Consider the following 20,804-nt stretch of genomic DNA (forward strand, 5'->3'; position numbering starts at 1 on the left):
ATACATACATACATACATACATACATACATACATACATACATACATACATACATACATACATACATACGCACGTACGTGCATACATACATAATAAAGTCCCGAAGCCAAGGACGACGCAGTTGTCTTGCAGGAGAAACAAGTTCATTGGAGCGAACTTGAACTTGTGCTCCCCTAACAACTCAAAAGAATAGCGGTCAACAAAGTGACTTGCACAGGCGAGTGTCGTCGAACCGAATGCCGCGGCGTCTGCTCTGCAGGCTTTTATCTTTCGGTGCGAGTGTTCCTAGAACCGTCGATTCACATCCAGAACATTGCAGATCACAGAAGATTATTCTGGGCTAGCGACGTTAGGGCGAAACAGTTTGCTTATCTGAATGTGACAGCCCGTGCGGCATAAAAATAAAGAATGCAAAACGCGCTTTGCTTGGAACGCAGATAACACAGCCGGGCGTGGCCCGGCAGTAAAAACAAACAATAAATAAACCCATACATGGTTAGCGGCGTTACACCCCCTCTAAGAGTGCATCGACCCGATGCCAAAAGAAAAGACAGTCCGAACAAACAACAAAAAAAGTCCGTCATCTTGCAAAGTCAGGTTTCAAGCGAACCACGTGGACGACTTCGGGCCACGTGCGTCGTCGTGATGTTCCGGAATCACCATCGGGGATCACCTCGTAAGTAAGTTGGCCGACACGTCGTAGAATCTGGTAGGGTCCGAAATACCGTCGTAGAAGCTTCTCACTGAGTCCGCGTCGTCGGATTGGAGTCCAAACCCAAACACGGTCCCCTGAGAGGTACTCCACGTCTCGGCGTCGGAAGTTGTAGCGCCCGGCATCCACCAGCTGCTGGTCCGTTGTACGAACTCGAGCGAGCTGGCGGGCCTCCTCCGCATGCTGAAGGTATCCTTGGACGTCGGGCTTGAGGTCGTCGTCTTCTACATGCGGAAGCATGGCGTCAAGCATCATAGTCCGCAGTCTTCCGTAGACAAGCTCGAACGGCGTCATTTGCGTAGTTTCCTGGATAGCCGTGTTGTACGCAAACGTGACATACGGGAGCACTTCGTCCCAAGTCTTATGTTCAACGTCGACGTACAGTGAAAGCATATATATCCCCGATCGTCTTGTTCAGACGTTCCGTTAGTCCGTTCGCTTGGGGGTGGTACGCCGTCTTTCTTCGGTGATCCGTGTTGCTCTAGCGTAAGATTCCTTGCATACTCTCCGCAGTGAAGGCCGTTCCGCGGTCCGTGATTAGGACTTCAGGGGCTCCATGTCGCAGCACAACTTGGTTTATGAAGAACTTTGCGACTTCTTGTGCAGTCCCCCTCGGAAGAGCGGCGGTGTCTGCGTAGCGCGTCATGTAGTCTGTCGCTACAACAATCCAACGGGTCGAACGGGTCAGGCTGTTCAATCGATGGGAAGACGCGGAGACACTGAGGCAAGTGTTCTTCTCCCTTGAGGACTCAGCAAGGATCTGGTTCGAGAACCTTGAGAGCTCCCTAGAGTCTTGGAACGATTTCCGAACGCAATTTTTAGCGACGTTCACCACGGTTGTGCGAAAAGAGCGGGCCGAAGTCTTGCTGCAGACGCGGACACAACATCCTAACGAAAGTGTTGTTGTGTTCGTCGAAGAGATGAAGAGGCTCTTCAGGCGTGCTGACCCTTGCATGGCAGAAGAAAAGAAGTTACGCTTCTTAATGCGCGGTGTGAACTAGGAATTGTTTGCTGGACTTGTCCGCAACCCGCCCAAAACCATAGCCGAATTTTGACCGAAGCCAGCACAATTGAGAAGGCTCTTCAAATGCGTACTAAGCAGTATGACCGCAACTTTGTTGGCGCGGCCAATGCGAACCACTTAGACAGCGTGCGGATTCCGGCAGACAGCCTACGTGAGACTATCCGCGCAATAGTGAGGGAGGAGATGCGGAAACTTCTGCCCACGCCGCCGCAGCCGCAAGTCGCTTCCCTTACCGATGTGATTAGGGAAGAAGTGCAGCAAGCGCTGGGTACCTCAACGACGTCAAAAGCACCCCGCGAGCCGCAAGCCATGTCCTACGCAGCTGCTGTTCGCCGGCCTCGCCCACCTGCGCCCTACCGTCACGAGGCTCCGTACCGTCACCCCCTAACGCCGGCCCGACCACCTTCGGTGCAAACCCCCGCCCCAAGGAAGACCGAGGTGTGACGAACGCCCGATAATCGTTCGCTGTGCTACCACTGCGGAGAGGCCGACCACATCTACCGTCGCTGCCCTACAAGAGGCTCGGTTTGCGAGGCTTCTCCGTCGACGCACCACGACCCCGACCCGGCCAGCGCCCTACTGAGATCGAAGACTACCTGTCCAACACCAACCGAGTACCATCCCGATTCAACCGTTCACTGTCGCCCTGCCCGTACCAGTCGCCAAACCGCCGCAGCACTTCTGACTTCTTACGTGGAAGGTCCCCCAGCCCACGCGGGGGAAACTAAAGCAGCAACTCCTGGAGGTAAAGTTGCAGGACCGCGGAAAAATGAAAACCCTCCAACGACGCAGCGACTCGCTCAAGACCATGATTCACGACATGCCCTCAGCCCGACGACCCGATCTAACCCTGACGTGACTTCCGAACACGACGACAGCAAAACGGCGCGACGCGTATCCGACATGACCGAACCTGCCGCTGAGAATACGACGAAGACGACGACGCATAGTGCCCGACTGTCAACTCGTACAAGCAGAGATACGACGCCACGACGCACCCGGAACTCGAGAAAGGCGGCGTCCGACGTTCAGCTGTCCATCGACGGCTGTGATGTAGTCGTTCTCATTGACACGGGAGCTGACTACTCAGTAATGAGCGGGCCATTTGTAAGCTGAAGAATGTTACGACCAGATGGGACGGTCCGCACATACGCACAGCAGGAGGCCACCTCGTGACGCCAAGTGGAACGTGCACATCGCGCGTCACCATAGACGGCACAACGTACCCTGCGGCGTTCGTCTATCTGCCGAACTGCTCCCGCGTCGTAATTTTCGGAATGGACTTTTTGGCGGACAATGGTGCCATAATTGATCTACAGACCAAGTCCATAACTTTTTCCTCCGATCACTCCATGACGCCGAATCCGAACCCCGAACACCGTGCTGCTTTAAGGATCGCCGATGATCATGTCACCCTGCCACCCCGCGCAAGCTTGATGATTACCGTCTACTGCAAAGATACTGTTCCTGACGTCGACGCTATCGTAGAGAGTGACCAGAGGTTGCTCCTCGACCGCGGTGTCTCCGTCGCAAGAGGCATTGCGCGCTTTACGCACCGCCAATCCCAAGTTTTGGTCACTAATTTCAGCGAGGAATACCAGCATTTGAACAGGGGCGCTGCAATTGCGCTCCTCGAAGAAACGCAAGAAGCAAGTGACCTGATTGCGGTGGCCGACTTTGAACGCGCACCCGAAGATACCTTCAAGCTTCCGAATCACTTCGACGTGAATCCGGCGTTACCGCAAGAAGAACGGAACAAATTATTGGATTTGCTGCGTCGCTACAGAGTTTTTCATCGAACACAAAACTACGCCAGACACCTCTATCGAAGCACCGAATATTAACCGAAGATGGAGCCCGACCTACCCGACAGTCACCATACCGCGTCTCTTCATACGAGCGGGAAGACATCCGGACTCAAGTCGACGACATGCTCAGCGACGACATTACACAGCCATCGAAAAGCCCCTGGGCTGCACCGGTCGTACTGGTGAAGAAAAAAGACGGCACATTAAGGTTTTGCGTTGACTACCGGCGACTGAACAAAATCACCAAAAAGGACGTGTACCCCGCACCTCCACCAGATGTCACGAAGCCAAGGACGACGCAGTTGTCTTGCAGGAGAAACAAGTTTATTGGAGCGAACTTGTGCTCCCCTAACAACTCAAAAGAATACAGAGGCGGCGAAGCAGCGGTCAACAAAGTGACTTGCACAGGCGAGTGTCGTCAAACCGAATGCCGCGGCGTCTGCTCTGCAGGCTTTTATCTTTGATTGATTGATTGTGGGGTTTAACGCGCCGACGCAACGCAGGCGATGAGGCGCGCCGTAGTGGAGGGCTCCGGATTAATTTTGACCACCTGGGGATCTTTATCGTGCGCCGAAATCTCGTACACACGGGCGTTTTTGCTTTTCGCCTCCATCAGAAAAGCGGCCGCCGCGGCCGGGAATCGAACCCGCGACCTCGTGCTCAGCAGCGCAACGCCTTAGCCACTGAGCCACCGCGACGGGTACTTTTATCTTTCGGTGCGAGTGTTCCTAGAACCGTCGATTCACATCCAGAACATTGCAGATCACAGAAGATTATACTGGGCTAACGACGTTAGGGCGAAACAGTCTGCTTATCTGAATGTGATAGCCCGTGCGGCATAAAAATAAAGAATGCAAGACGCGCTTTGCTTGGAACGCAGATAACACAGCCGGGCGTGGCCCGGCAGTAAAAACAAACAATGATAATGATACAATGTTAAACAAACAATGATAAAACAACAATTATAAACAAACAATAGTAATAATAATAACAATAATAATATTCTTTATTACAGGAAAAGTAAACATTACAGTCCAGCCGACTTAAAGGGGCCATGAAGACAAAATACAAATTTGTTTTATTCGAAAGATTTCGTGTTTTATAGTGCCCCCAGCGCTTGTCCGGGTGCAAATGATGCTTTATTCACTGAGAAATTAATCAACTTAAGTTAAAATTTTGCTTTTCCCGCTAGATCGTGTGTTTTGGTAGTCTGCAATGACATCACAGGAACCGACCGCTCTGGAGCCGATTGCGCGCGGCCGGGCTAGAGCGGCGGAGTTCGCGCGTTTGTTTACGTTACTGGACCTAGATGGCGCCACTATACCGCGGCAAGCCGTTTTCTCCTTTGGTTTGTTTTTGCCCGTATTTAAACCTGTCTTGTTTTTGTTCTGGGGGAAAATAATAGTTTCGTGAAACATAGTGCTCGCTCGACAAATATGGTCACGTAAGACACCATTGCTTGCGTCAATCAGCCAGTGTCATCGGAGACAACCCCAAAGCCCCGCAGTGCTGTGCAGCTAAACCAAGGATAGTGCGCGCAGTACCAACAGCAGTACGCAACAGTACTCCTATGTTCACATGTGCTTCTATAACTTCCACTGCTTGTCCCACCATTCTTATTGCTTTAAAAAGAATGTGCCCTAAATTTATGCACAAATAGCTCGTTCTGCAAACTTATAAGTTTAGGCTAATTTGCGTTTTCTTTTGCCGGCCTCCGCCACTCGCAGAGCAGGCTGGATGACATCATAGGTTCTGCTGCGGGAAATGAGCGAGTGGGTCGCATGGCCATTCCCTTTTTCCCTAATTATGCAGCTTATTTGAGCGAAGTTTACGTTAAAAGTGGTGTCAGTATGATTCAAACGAGTCAGTCTCTTGAATGAACCCAAACTTGTGTTTTGTCTTTATGGCTCCTTTAAGCAACGATGCTTGTGAGCGGGCTGGGTAGCCCAACTTCGTGCACGGGGCACATGCCTGTGCCCTTTACAAAATATACAAAGACAAAGAAGAGGAGGGAATTTCATCTGGCAGAACAATTACTATACCACAACACAGACGAAACAAAACAATTTTAACTAACAAAATGTAGCGGAACAACATATACAATGCAAGCTTAAATACACAACTGATTATGAAACCTATCAAATATAAGCATGAGCATGTCAAGTTTTCGGGTGTCTAGCTAAATAATCAGGAAATTTCGGTTAGCCATAAGCGCAGGAACAACTTCATTTTTTAAAACTATGAAGGGCAGCGTCTACTTCAAGTTTATTAAAAAGAGAAGGTACGTAGTAGGATCGTGTTCTTTTCCCATAATTGGTAAAAACGCGAGGAATTACATATCTTTTCAGTACGGCGCAAAGGTCTTTGTTTGTTGTTGTCCACTTTAAAGGTATTTGGAAAAATAATGTTTGCAAAGCGCATCAAAGGCGAACTGTTTGTCGACAAACAGCATTTCTAGTTGATGCATTATTAAATATTTGTCCTCTCCTTGAAGGAGTGCTCCATACGAAATGCTGCGAGATATTCCTTTTTATTATACGGTTTAATATGTTTAGCCGGTATTGTGAGGCATGACCAAAGAGAGTTAACCCATATCGTAATAATACATACATAGATACATATTACATTACATAAATACGTACTATTACATACATACATACATACATACATACATACATACATACATACATACATACATACATGCATACATACATACATACATACATACATACATACATACATACATACATACATACATACATACATACATACATGATGATGATAGTTGGGTTTTATTGGCGCAAGACCGACTATGGTCATACATACATACATACATACATACATACATACATACATACATACATACATACATACATACATACATACATACATACATACATACATACATACATACATACATACATATACCTGTGTGTGTGTTCGCGCAAGTTGAAAAGTCGCTTTGGTGCGTCGGGATGACCGGAGCTGCAATGTGACTAACGAGCATAGGTCGGCAAAACAGAAAGAACTCACTCAAACTCAATCACATTTTTTTTATTTACGCTGTACTCAATCAAACTCAGACTCAAAAAGTTCGTCTGTTCACAAAATCACTCGTACTCACTCATCAAATACTCATTTGTAATCGTACTCACTTGTACTCAAACTCATTTGTCCTCACGAGTATTCGTACTCAATCTGTACTCATGAGTACTGAATCTGTACTCATGAGTACTCACTCTGTACTCATGAGTACTCAATGAGTACTACTACTCATGAGTACTACTCATGAGTACTACTCATTCTGCACTCGCGAGTACTACTCATTCTGCACTCATGAGTACTACTCATTCCGCACTTATGAGTACTACTCATTCTGCACTCATGAGTACTCAATTCGTATTACTCATGAATAATCAACTTATCTGCACTGTTAGCTAGGTCGTAGCTCGAATGAAAGACTAAGCAGAAAAAATAAATTGTTTATTGATTAGAAAAACACAGGTTACATATAAATCAGGACAGAGGAAGAAAACGCCTGACGCGGTGCACTGTCGTTGGGCGACTTACTGTGCGAAGGCAAGTACACTGTACATGTGAGAAAGCAAAACGGAACGTAAGCACTCGCGTTGCGCCTGGCGTCTCGTCTTGTTCTCAGGCTGGGTCGGGCTCAGGGGAGCTCGGGGCTTGTCGGTGTGGCCGTGGCCGTAAACTGCGTTTTTTTGCGTGTCTTCGGGTGGCAGCTTTTGTCGTCCGTTTTCGTTTCCGGGCGCGCTGATACGTATCCTAATCGTGCTCTGAATCCGAAATGCGCCGGCCCCCAGGCACAATGAAGCGTTCGCGTAGATTGATGTCCGTTCGTATCCAGGTCACTGTCCGCTTGTTCACAGATGCTCGATGCTGGCGTTTGTTTTTTGTTGTTCCAGATACTAGAAACTTCGTTAAGAGGGTGTTCGTCTCGTTGAGGTTCGGTGAATTTCAAATCTGCTTGATTTTATTGTGTGTGTGCCGTGGGATTCACTTCGTCAGACCCGAACTTGACAGTGTTTACGGCGTCGCGTTGGTTGCGCCGCTTCCGTCGGCAATTGTGTTCATGTAGCTCGTCGTGTGCTTGATGCATGTGGGGGCGTAGACGTCTGGTTTGTCCGGTGGCGAGCTGCGCTGTAGAAATGGCATAGTTCCGCGCGTTGAGGACGTTGCTTGAATTGACGCGTGCGTTGCGTATGGTGCGGGAGCCGTTTGGCTTTTCGTTTAGTGTGCGGTAGCGGGGCGTTTTCGTAGGGTGGCATGGCTGATTGGTCAAAGTCGTTGCGGCTCCGTGTTCGCAGTCGCCGTGGTTGTTTCGGAAGTGAAACCGTTGGGGTGGGGAAGCGGGCGTAGTTCGTGCCGTCCGTTCGGTCCCACATTCCTCCGCGTCGCAAGCGTGACTTCATCGTCAGGGCATTCGATGCTTCGTCTGGATCGGGTTCATTCGTTGCCGTTCTTGCCGTGTCCGTGTCGTCGCTCAAGACCTCGTCTTTTGCCCGTTGTTTCGAGAATGCTATAATCGCTATCTCTCCCATACAAGCAGGATCCGTTTATCGCGAGTCCGCTTGCTCGCGGTTGCGTCCTCTTGTACGAAATGGTGTTTGTCGTGTGAGTCTCGATCGGAGCGCGGGTGCCGGTGATCTTGTTAATTCTGGCTCGGACATGCCGCATGCGCTGGCCGTGTCGTTGCTCGTTGACGGACCTACTTGCACGAGTGTCATGTCGTTCGTCCGCAGGACTCGGGCGGGAGCAGCGGGTGTCGGAGAGCTCGTACTTTCCGGTAGGGTTGAACCGCGTGCGCTGGGTCTTTTGTTGCTTGTGGCCAGGTGATTCCTGCGGTTGTAACATTCGCTGGCCAAGTCCGGATAGCACCTGCAGTGGCTCCGGAGCGCAGGATGTCGCGAACAGTAGTTTCCTCCGTGTGTGCTGCGGCTTGGTGGCGTTCCGTGCGTTGTGCATTTCGTTCTCCGTGGTCAGCTCCACTGGTTCAAGTTGGATGTCGTTCGTCACTTCTGGTGCGTTTCGTGCGCTGTGCGTCTCGTTTTATCTAGGAAACTCCCCTATAATAGGGGTGCGGTCGTTCGCCACGTGTGGTGCATTTCGGGCGCCGTGCGTCTTGCTCGCTTGTCGTGGCCATATCCACCAATCCGGATGCGATGTCGTTGGTTGCGTGGACCCGCGCCCGGGCAGTACGTGCGGAAAATGTACGTACCGGCTCCGTTGCGTTCCGTGCTCTCAGCGTTCCGTTCGTGTACGTCTGTAGCGGAAGAGCGGGTGCCAGGAACGTGGTGCCTTCTGGCTCGTGCGCGCTGCGTACGTTGCGCGTCTCGTTGCTCGTTGCTGGAATGACCTGCGCGTGGGCGATGTAGCAGAGCAACGTGTGTTCGTGATCTCGCCAGAAATGCACTGACCTTCGATGCGTCTCCGTAATCGTGGCGATTACCTGGGAAAGGTCCGGTGAGCACGCAATCACAATTTTGCATGCGTCGTCTCGTTCATGTGCGTGCCGTCGTGCATTCTGCCTGTGCTCGGATCTCGTGCAGTCCAGGCACCGTGGAAATCGTGCGGCCGACTCTCGCCAGTTGTCTCAGAAAACTTTCTCGTTCATCACGCAGCCTTCTGCTCTCAAACAGTGCCGCTTGCAGGGTCCTCTGCCGTTTGTTGTCGGAGGCAGCCTGAAGTAGCGTTGGCACATTCGTTCGTTTGGAGAGATGGCGACGTTCTTCGTTGTCCTCTAGAAGACGCAAGATGATGTCGTCCTTACGGCCAGAGCAGGGTAGCCCTCGTAATCGTAGTGCGCTCATGAACTGCTGTTTCTTCGTAGAGCATAGGACGTAGCGTTCCGTTTAAGTCAGCACTGTGTCGACCACCGCTGGCGTGGAGTGCGTCGGTGCCCCATGTCTGCGTGCTGCACTCTCGTAGTCGTGGTGCGGTCCGTCCAGGTTGTTCGTCCGTTCGTCCTCCCGTGGACTTAAATCATGATCCTGTCGACTGCAACATCTTAGCTAGGTCGTGGCTCGAATGAAAGGCTAAACAGAAAAAAAATAAAATGTTTAACTACTTAGAAATACTGAGATTACATATAAATCAGGACAGAGGAGCCCGAGAAGAAAACGTCTTACACGGTGCATTGTCGTAGGGCTTCCCACTGCGCGAAGGCACGTACACGGGAGAGAGCGAAACGGGACGTACGCACTCGCGTTTTGAATCGCGGGCTGAATCGCGGCTGAATCGCGGGGCAGTTGGCCAGTTGTAGAGAGGGCGCATTATGTACATGAAGCTACTTAACGGCGACCCCAGTAGCTCCCATGTGTACAGCGGGGCGTGATATTAAGTTGCAATAATGAATTATCTTTATGACGGACACAGACAGACAGACTGACAGGCCAACATTGTCGCGCTCAAGTGGCCAAAGAAAGGCTATCGTCTTTAAAACCAGCTGGAAAGAGACGCTGCCGCCGCTGTTCCGAATTCTGCGAACATTGCGCAACCGTACCCCTCACAACCGCCGCCAGCCCGCAAAGTAAGAGATAAACAGAAAGACGAAAACCGGCTAGCGCGCGAAAAGCCAAAGAGGGAGGTCCCGCCGCGAAAAAGGGACAGGACGGGCAGTACGCGTCGTTGTGTCTATTTCCGTTAACAGCTAGGCCAAAACCCACACGGGTCTGATCTTACTAATTTTTCTATGCGTGTGTGTGTGGTTAACCAGAGCGTCCGACACAAATTTGCTGCACCTGGCGGACGCGCCGACGGTGGGCCCGATTCGCGCCTCGGTCAGCCAGCCCGCGGCAGACGTGCCGCAACTGGCGGCACACGGCGCCGCCGAGTCTACTCTCCTCTTCCCATCGAGACGGCCGCACCAAATCATGCTTGGGACGACCGGCCCGCAAAAGACACGCAGCGACGAGTAGACTCTGGAGACGGCGCCGCTGAGTCGCCTCCCCTTTCCCATTCGTGGCTCGGCTGACGCAATCACTTCGCCTGCAATCGCCAGATTCAAACTGCGGCCAGTGATAGTCCTGATTGGAAAGATTCGAACTGCACGCGGCTGCGGCGGAACCCCGGGGGTATAAAACCAGCCCTGAAGCAGCGGCTGTGCGGCGGCATTTCATCGGAGGCACTGAGTTGAGAAGTGCCTTTGTGCGAGCCATGTAACGCTCTTGCTACCTTTGTATATACTGTATACGAATGCAGCTTAAAATCACCGTCGGCTCGACAACTTCATCGCTCTCCTTGCGCCGCGTCGATGGCGGACTGAGCAGGGCAACGTCGCAACATCTATGCATCTGTATTGTTAACCTGTGGCTTTTGTAACTATGTTGTATAACGCGCCCCTTATGTAACACCCCCCTGTGGGGTCTTTAAGGAAATAAAGTGAAGTGACTCGAACAGTGGTGACTGAGCTAGAATGGCCCAGTCGCAACAGTGTGTGTGTGTGTGTTCGGGGGGGGGGGGGGGGGGGGGGCGTGGAGAGGGTATCGGTCACAGTCGAGGGCCGCAGGGAACCCAGTTGCTGCCGGTACTTGCCAGCCGTTACAGCAGCGTAGAACTGCTCTGCCGTGCTTTGTGAACTCGAGAACAAAGTTTGTAGACGCGTTTTTCGGAGGCGTGATAGCTTGCACTGACGTCACTGTATTGCCGTGTTGGTGGGTTGGTTGCACAGTGGAAATCTGCAGCTCTTATCTCGAGCAACGCGGATGAAGCTGACAGCGATCGATCAAAAAGTGCGGTGACGTCGTTATGTGCAATCCACATGTTTTACGAGACGTTCCAAGATGCGAGCTTAAGCGACAATCTCGGCGTCTGGCGTTGGCGTTCATCAATTCAAAACAATTCCTTCACGAGGCCTCTCACAGTGCGAGCTCAAACTCGGCGGTATAGTTGCTAACGAGGGGTGGTCGCCCCGCCTGTAAACAGTAGTGAAGGTAGGGGAATAACAACCACCGAAATTCACCATCATCGTCAGCGCCCTCATTACACGGTGGCATAAACGAGAAGCGGCGAATCGGGTTGCCACTCGAAAGTAAAGCAAAACGCTCCTCCAGCGGCAAGATGACAGAGCTCTTCGACAAAATATGCGAGGCTAAATAAGGCACCGCACGCGTTGAACTGGATATTATGATGTCCGATTCACAACTCGCAAACGTGCTTAGGTGTACTCGGATATTTTATTTCCATTGCTGGGGCAAATTCCACCGCCGCGCCTGCACGCCGTAGTGCATGGTGGGGCTATATGCTGACTTGTAAATGGCACTACACGAGCCCATATTACTAGCGAACCTGAGCAAAATATTTCAAAACGGGAACCTAATAAAACCATATGGGGGCACGTACTTCAGCCAAACTGTCGCTTGAATACGCACAGCGAACGTTACAAACCACGCAGTCGGTTTGACGCGACTTACGTAAATTAACTGCGACTGTTGAAATGAGCGGTTCGGCTCACGAAACGACTACACAGCGTGACATGCGTCTACGGAAACTTCTGAAGACCGAAAAAGAGGGACTTCAGTACGCCTAGTTCGTGCGTTGTTAGCAGCCTCCACCGCCCCTCCCCTAAAACAATTGGAAGGGAGCAAGCGCAATGAAGCCGCCACGCGTTCACAGGCCGCGTCAACAGAAATAACTGCGGCAGTCAACAAGTCCCATCAAAGAAGAGCAACTGCGGCCGCGTTTCCCACCGGGCCCTCACCCCCTCCTTTTCCCCTCTTCACCGTGACCCTTTTGCGAGCGACCACCGAAAAACGTTTACAGCGCCAAACAGGGACCGGGGAAAGGAGGGAGGTGCAATTTTCGTTGTCTAATTTTACCATACTTGACAGTTAAGCTGCACAGCGGCACCGTTAAATGTTTGCGACTCGTACACGCGCGTCCGGACTCGAGCTCGTGATAAAACTTGTTTGCACTACTGTACTCAGGAATGCATATACTCATGAATACACAGTACTCATGAGCACACAGCATTCATGAGTATTGTACTCATGAGTGATGTGTACTCATGAGTACTGTATGCTCATGAGTACTGTGTATTCATGTACTCATGAGTACTGTGTACTCATGAGTACTCATACTCATTAGTACTCAAACTCATGAGTACTCATACTCATGAATACTGTACTCATGAGTACTCATACTCATGAGTAGTGTACTCATGAGTACTGTACTCACGAGTAGTGGACTGACCCCTGTACTCACTCGTCATCGTACTCACTGTTTTTTTCTGGGTGTGTGATCACTCATCATCGTACTCACTCGTGAGTTTGAGTACAAATGAGTACAAATGAGTGTACTCACGAGTGAGTACGCCGACCTATGCTAACGAGGCCAACACAAAGTCAATTTGAAAGATGACAAACAAATGCAAAGCTTGCACCCTTGCTTCCTCTTCCCCCCCCCCCTTTCCCGCACAAATAGTAAAAGTCATATTCTTCGGGGGTTATTTTCGTCATGCAAAAATATGCAAACTGTGTTTACTAAATGAGCAGAATCTCACCTGACGTTTTTAAGTGGGCGCTACTCAACTCTTCCGGCGGACCGGTAATTTTGCGAACTTTGCTGCAGCACACAGGTAGCCAAAACTGCTACGAAGGCGCTCAACACAACTCAAACGCGACTGAGAGAGAGAGAAAACATTTATTGCCCAGTCACCGACCTAAGTCCAGGTCAGCTAAACGACGGATCCTGAGGCGTCACTGTCTTCATAGTAGTCCAGAATGTCCTTGGAGATCTTCTGGATATGAAGGCAGAGAGCCTCCTGGGTGGCCCGAACATCTGTTCCGGGCGGGGGAGCCAGTCAAGTGTCCCACGAGGTGATGCGGGAGAGGGAGGGGGGACGCTTCGGGGGGTGGCAGTCCCAGTAGGAGTGGGGAATAGAGGGGTATGTGCCGCAAGAAGGGCAGGTTGGGGGACCGGAGCACTTGCGAATGCGATGTAGAATGTGGTGAGATGGGAGGGAGCGGGTATGAGCCTGGCGGAGAAGAACGGTTTGGGCGCGAGTGAGGCGCGGGTCTGGAGAAGGGTAGGCTTGGCGGGCGAGGCGATATGAAAGTAAAGTGAATTTACGGGCCTCACGATCATGAAGACGAGTGGAAGGAGGATGGTATGAGGTTGGCCAGAGCATAGACGGACCCGGGGATAGATCTCGGGAAAGCGCGTTTACTCTTGCGTTGCCGTCCATGTTAGCGTGGCTAGGTACCCATACCAGGACAAAGAGGTGAGAAGGATGTCTGTTGAGAGTGTCAGTCACTAAGTTAGAAGAAAGGGGGTTGACGGTATAGCGTAAATAATTTCGGATGGCGGATTGCGAATCTGTGAAGATATAAGTGGGGTGTTCGGTGGAGGTTGTGAGAGCAACATGCTCTATTGCAAGAGCGATGGAGTGCTCTTCTAGGGAGGTGGCATCTGGCGGGCAGAAAAAAGGCGTTTGTGCGGAAACCAACGACGAGTGGCGTAAAAAGGCTGCGGTTCCTATTTGCGTAAAGGGAAAATGACTGGCGTCTGTAAAATATACCGCTGATCCTTGCTTTTCTAGAAAGGAGACACGTTTGGTGAGGGCTTTACAGCGTAGAAAGCGGAGGGTGGCATGCCTGGAGGGGTTCATATTCTTAGGCAGGGGTTCTGCGCGGATACGAGGGAACGTGGCCCAAGGAGGGGAAGTTGTTGGGATTGGAGGAAGCGAAGAAGTAGGGTAGGCCATCGAAGAGCGTGTATAGAATGGACCTCTCCTGGGGGTACGTCACGCGGCGGCCGTGACGTCACGGCGAGCGCACGTGGTGGGCGTGGCCGGGAAGGGTGGTTGGCAAAACATTCGGGTCGGCGCGCGGCGCGTATGCAGTGAGGCTGCATTGGACGCGCGCAAAGTGGAGTTTCTGTTTATGTGTTGACTTTTCTGATGCCGGTGGGCTGCTGTGCTCTCGGCTACACAAATCATGCGAGCAAAATCAGGGGCATCAGACACTTCCGCGTCACCAAAGAGGTAAATTCGGTGGGTATTTTGGATGCGCGCAATGCGCCGAAGAGGCTGGCAGCCAAAGCAGCGACATGGTCTGCTCTTACTCATGACATTTCCCATTCTCGAACTTCTGCTGTTCTTCAAAGCACAATCATACCGTCGATACTGGCAGTCCATGCTGATTAGTGCCATAAAACGATGCTGTTTTTCAACCATCTGCTATCACGTAGCACCAGCAGAAATTTGTCTAGTGAAATAGTGCAAGGGAGGGGACGGGGGATTTTCTTGTTGCGAAATATTGCCATGTTTTGACCAGGCAGAGTACTGTATTAAAAAGACAACGAGTGCGTAACCTGCTTAGGCGACGCCAAATAAATGTTTCGTCGAGCGATCCGCGATAGCCGCCTGCTGGCGCCAGATCGACCACGACAAGTTTGGTCGTATGGGCGGATCTGTTCAAGACGAACGAAATTTATTGCTTGCAAGTGCAATACATTTTTACTTTGATCAATGATATTATGCCTTGAGGATGCGGCCAAACAGAGTTGCTTGCCGTGCTCACATGTAGCATCGCGCTTGCGCCGCGAGATGGGCCGCTCACGCATCTCGAAAAAACTCGAAAAATCTGTTTGCCCTAAGCGAACGGACTCAGGGGATGTATTCTTCTGTTGCGGCCCCCCGCCGCTGGCGTATGCAGCGGGCGTGCAAGAACCCGAACTTGAACCATCAAGAAATAATGAATACGGGTAATTATTTCAGTGCCACTGTCGCAAGCTATAACGCACTCACCATCTGTGGCTGCTACGTTACTCTCAATGACGATGAAACTTTTCGTGAATTCACTGGGGAAAAGGTAACAAAATAATCGGTCACTTGCTTAGAGCACAACATCATCGCGATATTTTTATTGGAATAGTTTTTGGCTTTTGCTCTTTATATTTTTGTTCCATTGCTGCTTATTTTACTTTCTAATCCTTCGATGACTTACCTTTCCTTTCTCCCCTCGACATGAAATCGTGCGTACGCCCCTGCCTCCGGGTGACGCAAAGAGACGAAGAACAGGGACCGTTTACGCTGCCTGAGGCACTGTGCGATCCTCGAAAACAACCATGAATGAGCTTTCATTGGTATGCGTCCGGACACAAAGCATCTTAAAAACACATTCTTGGAAAAACGCGTAACAACAGCACCAACCTTCAGAATGACTCGTTTAGGCTGTTCTGTCGCGCACTGATTATCCGGAAGCGTCAGTCGTCAGTTGACCGTACGGTACACGAAAGTGTTGCGGAGGCTGTAGGTGCAGAAGGCTACGTGGAGGTGCGACGGCCCCAGCTAGGATGGCTAGACCCACCACCCGCAATGTAGGCGGCCTGCGACGGGCCGAACCAACGCCACAGCGTTCCTTCCAGGCGCCGCGCGGCCAGGCCGGGCCGTCGGCGCAGGCGCGTTCTGCCAACCGACGCCGCATTTCGCGGCCGCCAGCAGGCGCCACCCGTCGCGCACGTGCGCTTCGTGACGTCACGGTGTTTACATACAGGGAGAGGTCCATTGGCGAGTGCGTTTTAGGCGTTGAAGTTGTGTCGTTAGTCATCGACTATGTTTTCACGGTGTATGAAGAAGGCTCCTATGGGAAAATCGTGTCGTTTTTGCCTCTCCTGTCGGCTTGTACAATAGTGAACTCCAGTTCGGACCGAACACCCTCGCGACTGTGACACCCTCCGTTCGATTCGCCTGCGCTACCTGAACTGGTTCACGCGGCGCTGCACTCCGCCATTCGTTTCAGCGGTGCAACATGGCGCCCTCTGCACGACGCCGTTCGTTTCAAAAGGTGCAGACGTCGTGCAGGTCTAGTTCAGCAAACGTTCGCGAAAGCTGCGCACTTCCCCATCGCTCAGTGCCGAAGTCGTGCAGGCCGTGCAAGCAAGACGCCCGCCATGGAAGCAGACGACGGATTGCGAGTAATAGACGGCGAGAAGACTTGTGTCAACCGAGTCGTCGACGTGAACGGCGAGGAGACTAGTGTCATTCCAGTTGTAGACGTGAACGGCGAGCGAGTTCGACAGGGGAACGGCTACGCATGCGAACTGGTCGATTTTTACTTTTGTGGTGACAAGCACAGTGTGTTGTTTACAGAATAGCTGTTTTGTTCTTTGTACCGATGGAAATGTTGTTACTGTCGCATTCGCGGATGCCAGCGGAGACCAATTCATATAACAGCCATTCATTTCTTCCAGCACGTCTGGTGACACAGACATCGGCTGCGGGCAGCAGCAATACACGGAGTTGTCACTCCAGCCCAGCCCAGCACCTGAAGCAGCACTTGGCCATGATCAGCCACAGCCTCAGCGCACAAGAAAAAAACGCAAGGAGAGCACTCCAGTGCAGGCCCTGCTCAACACATTGCAGGAGTGTAAGGAAGAGCGGGCTGTACGCTTTGAGCGAAAAATGGCTGTACTTGAGCGCCTTGTACTGGCAATAGAGGGGCAGAGTGAATAAACACCAAGCTGAATCATGAAAACACTTTATGACTTTTTATCAATAGTACACTACGAAAACATGCATTCATTGTTTAATACCCCTGCTACACTAGCGTCCGAATGTCATTTGAACCAAATGTCATTTGACTCAAATGCCAAGGTGTGCTGCTACACAAGGTTTTGAAATGCCATTCGGCTCAAATGACATTCGAGCCAAATGAGCACCGAGAGAGACATTTGGGATTTCGAATGCCATTTCTAGCACTCTCGCACGCAGCGTCTTCGACCGGCAATAAAAAATATAATGCTTCTGTACCTAAAACAAACAAAATGTTTTGTTTGTGGAACTTTGTTCACTTTTCAATTACTTAAAATACGAAATCAAGATATTTAATTTTTTATACTCTTGAGACCAGGGGGTCAGTTAAAAAAAAATATACAAAACTACGCAAACAGCCACCACATTAGAGTCAAAACTGGTGTCTCTTCTAATTTGATATCATTTTACTGCCTTAGACTGCTCCAAAATTTGATTGTTCTATTATTGTACGAAAACGGAACGGGGCGACAACAGTGCCACTACAGCACGGCGAGCAATTGTGAAAGCTTTCAAATGCCATCGAAATTGTAGTGTAGCATGGAAGATTCTGAATGGCATTCGAAGCAAGCCATTTGAGTCAAATGACATTGGGTTCAAATGACATTCGGACCCTAGTGTAGCCGGGGTATAACATAAATTAACGTGTATCCAATAGGCAGTTGCAAAATGTGTTGCACACAAACTAGCATGCACTCAGCACTGCTTTTGGGCGATGGCCTTGCGCACTGTTACGAATGGGCCAGCGCCGCAGTACTTCCCCGCATCACTCCTCGGCTGTGCGGCGAAGCCACTCGTGCGCCTTCGAAAACAGGCGCAATCATGTCGGCAACAAGTTGCGACAAAGCCTCGTCAGACGCTTCGCTCTCTGCGCATTCGGCGGCTGCCTACGGCGGCTGAACTTCGGCGGCTGCCTGCACGGCTCGTCTCCACCTCTCCACGCTCTTCAAGGACACAGAGCAACGCCTCTAGGAGGCGTTGCACAGAGGCAGGCCCCGGTGATCGCAACGGAGTCCTCCTCTCTCCACTCTCTCGGACTCAACGTGCCCGAGGCTATGAACAGCTTACGAACTCTGGAAAGAGTGTAGTGCGTGTTCCAGCGTGTTGGCGTTTGACCGTTACCGCTTTCGGGTATAAATAGAGCTCCCAAGCGTTGTTAACCATTCCTGTTAGAGCAGCGAATCGATGTTGTCGCTCTGCTCGAGTCCTGTATTGTAACCTCGCCCGTCGGGGCATTGTTCTTTGGCTTCGGCTCACCTCTCGCTATGAAGTAAACGTTTACGTTCGCCTGTCGGCTCTGGACGTCTTCCCGGCTGCAGTCGGCCTTCACGGTCGCAACAACTGGTTGGCAGCGGTCGGATGGCAACTTCGTAACACCTGAAGCCAGCGGTGCGAGACCCAACACAACGGACGTCAAGGCGGCTTCGGACTTCGCAGAATTCACGGCGGTCAAGGGTGAGTGCGGGACTTTTCTTCACTGAGTTTTACCAGGCTTCTGAGGATAGCTGGTAGGGCGTGTGTTTTCGTCGCGTGGGTTATTCGCGCAAAACAATTTTGGAGCAGTGGGAAAGCAGTACTCTAGACCGGCCATGAATTTGAAAGCGTTGAAAAAACCGCAGTTGTTGGAGCTTGCAAAAGAGTTGCGCTTGGATGTTACGGACGCACTGAGAAAGCCAGAGCTGATACAGGCTATACTCGCTGTTGGCGCTGACGATGACGAGCTGTCTGATTGCATTGAGACCATCAATGGCAGGGAGACCGCTAAACGTCAGGCCGCCGAGGCAGAGGCTAACCGTCAGGCCGCCGAGGCAGAGGCTAAACGTCAGGCTGCAGAGGCTGAGCGCCAGCGTGAGGAACGCGAGGAAAGAAAGCGGAAAGAGGAACGCGAGGAGAAAAAGCGAGAACAGGAGCTCGAAAGGCAGAAACAAGAACAAGAACAGGAACGCGAGGAAAGAAAGCGGAAAGAGGAACGCGAGGATAGAAGGCGAGAACAGGAGCGACAGCATGAGCTAGAAATGAAGCGTCTAGACGTCCAGGCGTCTCGACCTAGGCGTGAGAGTGACAGCAGCGCGCCAAGCGTGCAGTCTGCGGCGACTGAGCGGCCTACGCTGCGAATGTGTGACCTAATGCGACCCTACAAGGTAGGAGAAGACATCGGTCTTTTTTTGGTCAACTTCGAGCGTACGTGTGAGAGGGCCCAGTTTAGCCGAGACTCATGGCCGCAAAAGCTGCTTACGCTTTTGCCAGGTGAGGCATCCGACGTGATGGCCCGCTTGCCAAAGGAGGAGGCGGAGGACTATGAGAAAGTCAAGTCTAGCCTCCTGCGTAAGTACAGGCTGTCAGCAGAGGCGTTTCGCCAGAAGTTCCGTGAAGCCGAGAAAGCCAGGGGCGAGTCGTACTCTGAGTTCGCCTACAAGCTGAGGGCAAACCTGGAAGAGTGGCTCAAAGAGGCAAAGGCCTTCGGAGAGCACGACAAGGTAGTTGAGTGCTTCGGTCTTGAGCAGTTTTACCGCCGTCTACCTGAAAACCTGAGACTCTGGGTGCAAGATAGGCCAGGGGTAAATACTGTGGATAAGGCAGCTCAACTAGCCGACGAGTTCATCGCACGTCGAGGTGCGCAGGGGCCGAAAGACGGCCAAAAAGAGTTCAGGCCGAGGCCTGATAAGTTAGGGCCGAAAGGCAGAGCTCCCTACGAAAAGAGCGGAGCAAAAGTGACCGAATCCGCGAATAATGAAACGGGCTCGGAAAACGAAAAGAGCGCAAACGCAGAGGCACAGCGCCGAAAAAAGGCTTTCGAAGCGCGCAAGCAGTCCGCGTGCTACAATTGTGGCGAGACAGGGCATTTCGCAGTTAGTTGCAAAAAGGGCAAGCTTGTCTTTCACATAGTACACCAGGATGAGGAGAGCAGACAACTTTTAGAGCCCTACGTACGCGAGCTTGCAGTTAACGGCAAACCGTGCCGAGTGCTTCGCGATTCCGCGGCAACAATGGACGTGGTCCACCCGTCCTACGTCGAACCGCACCAATTCACGGGCGATCGCGCGTGGATAAAGCAGGCCGTAGAAGCGCAAAGCGTGTGTCTTCCGATCGCCAGGATAACCATCGATGGTCCCTTCGGAAAGCTCGAAACCGAGGCCGCTGTCTCTGCCAGCCTTCCGGCACAGTATCCGTATCTTTTCTCGAACAGGTCCGATCAGCTGCTGCGCGAAAGGGGACTCGTTTTCGGGGAAGGGATAGTGTTCGCGCTGACGCGCTCGAAGGCTCGCGAACCTCGAGCAACAGCCAGCCGAGCTCGTAGAGATTCAGGTGTCGCGGGCGGCTGAGCCGTCTGTTGAGACAGGGCAGCTTGGATCTAGCGTAGCCTTGACAGCCGCAAAACAGAACGAAAACACCCTTCGGTGTTCGCTTGCTGAAGCTGTCGCCGAAAGCGCTAGGGACAACGAGGTAGTGACTGCTCAAAGCTACCAGGTGCCTAATGAGCACGTCGTGCCCTTTTCACTCCAGGCTGATGCTCCCGATGATAGGCCAACATCGGCGGAGCTAGTTGAGGTTGCGGTGTCGACTGCGGCTGAGCCGAAGTCGGGAACCGATCAGCCTAGAGGAGAGAACGTAAACACGTTCCGATGTTCGCTTGCCGAACGCGTTGGTGAAAAGGCGAGAAAGAAGGATAGAGGGGAAACCTCTGCGCGTACTTGCGGTGCGTGTTTCA

The 20,804-nt window shown here is 51.6% G+C and overlaps 1 protein-coding gene and 1 long non-coding RNA gene across 2 annotated transcripts in view; both read left to right on the forward strand.

Moving 5' to 3' along the window:
- The window catches only part of LOC144142355 (uncharacterized), a 58,935-nt gene extending 41,922 nt beyond the window's left edge, over window positions 1–17,013 (forward strand). The window contains exon 3 of the long non-coding RNA XR_013316957.1: window positions 16,756–17,013. This is a non-coding gene — a long non-coding RNA (uncharacterized LOC144142355). The remainder of the gene's footprint in view (window positions 1–16,755) is intronic.
- A 1,393-nt stretch (window positions 17,014–18,406) lies between these two features.
- Window positions 18,407–20,418, forward strand: LOC144157983 (uncharacterized). The gene has a single exon (XM_077688687.1). It carries the CDS (start codon window positions 18,685–18,687, stop codon window positions 20,416–20,418), a length of 1,734 nt encoding a protein of 577 aa, XP_077544813.1. The 5' UTR covers window positions 18,407–18,684.
- Window positions 20,419–20,804: the final 386 nt, after the last annotated feature.

This window comes from Haemaphysalis longicornis, unplaced genomic scaffold (genome assembly GCF_048455015.1).
Source record: "Haemaphysalis longicornis isolate Haplotype H1 unplaced genomic scaffold, Haemaphysalis longicornis Haplotype H1 scaffold_1, whole genome shotgun sequence".
NCBI classification, from domain to species: Eukaryota; Metazoa; Arthropoda; class Arachnida; order Ixodida; family Ixodidae; genus Haemaphysalis; species Haemaphysalis longicornis.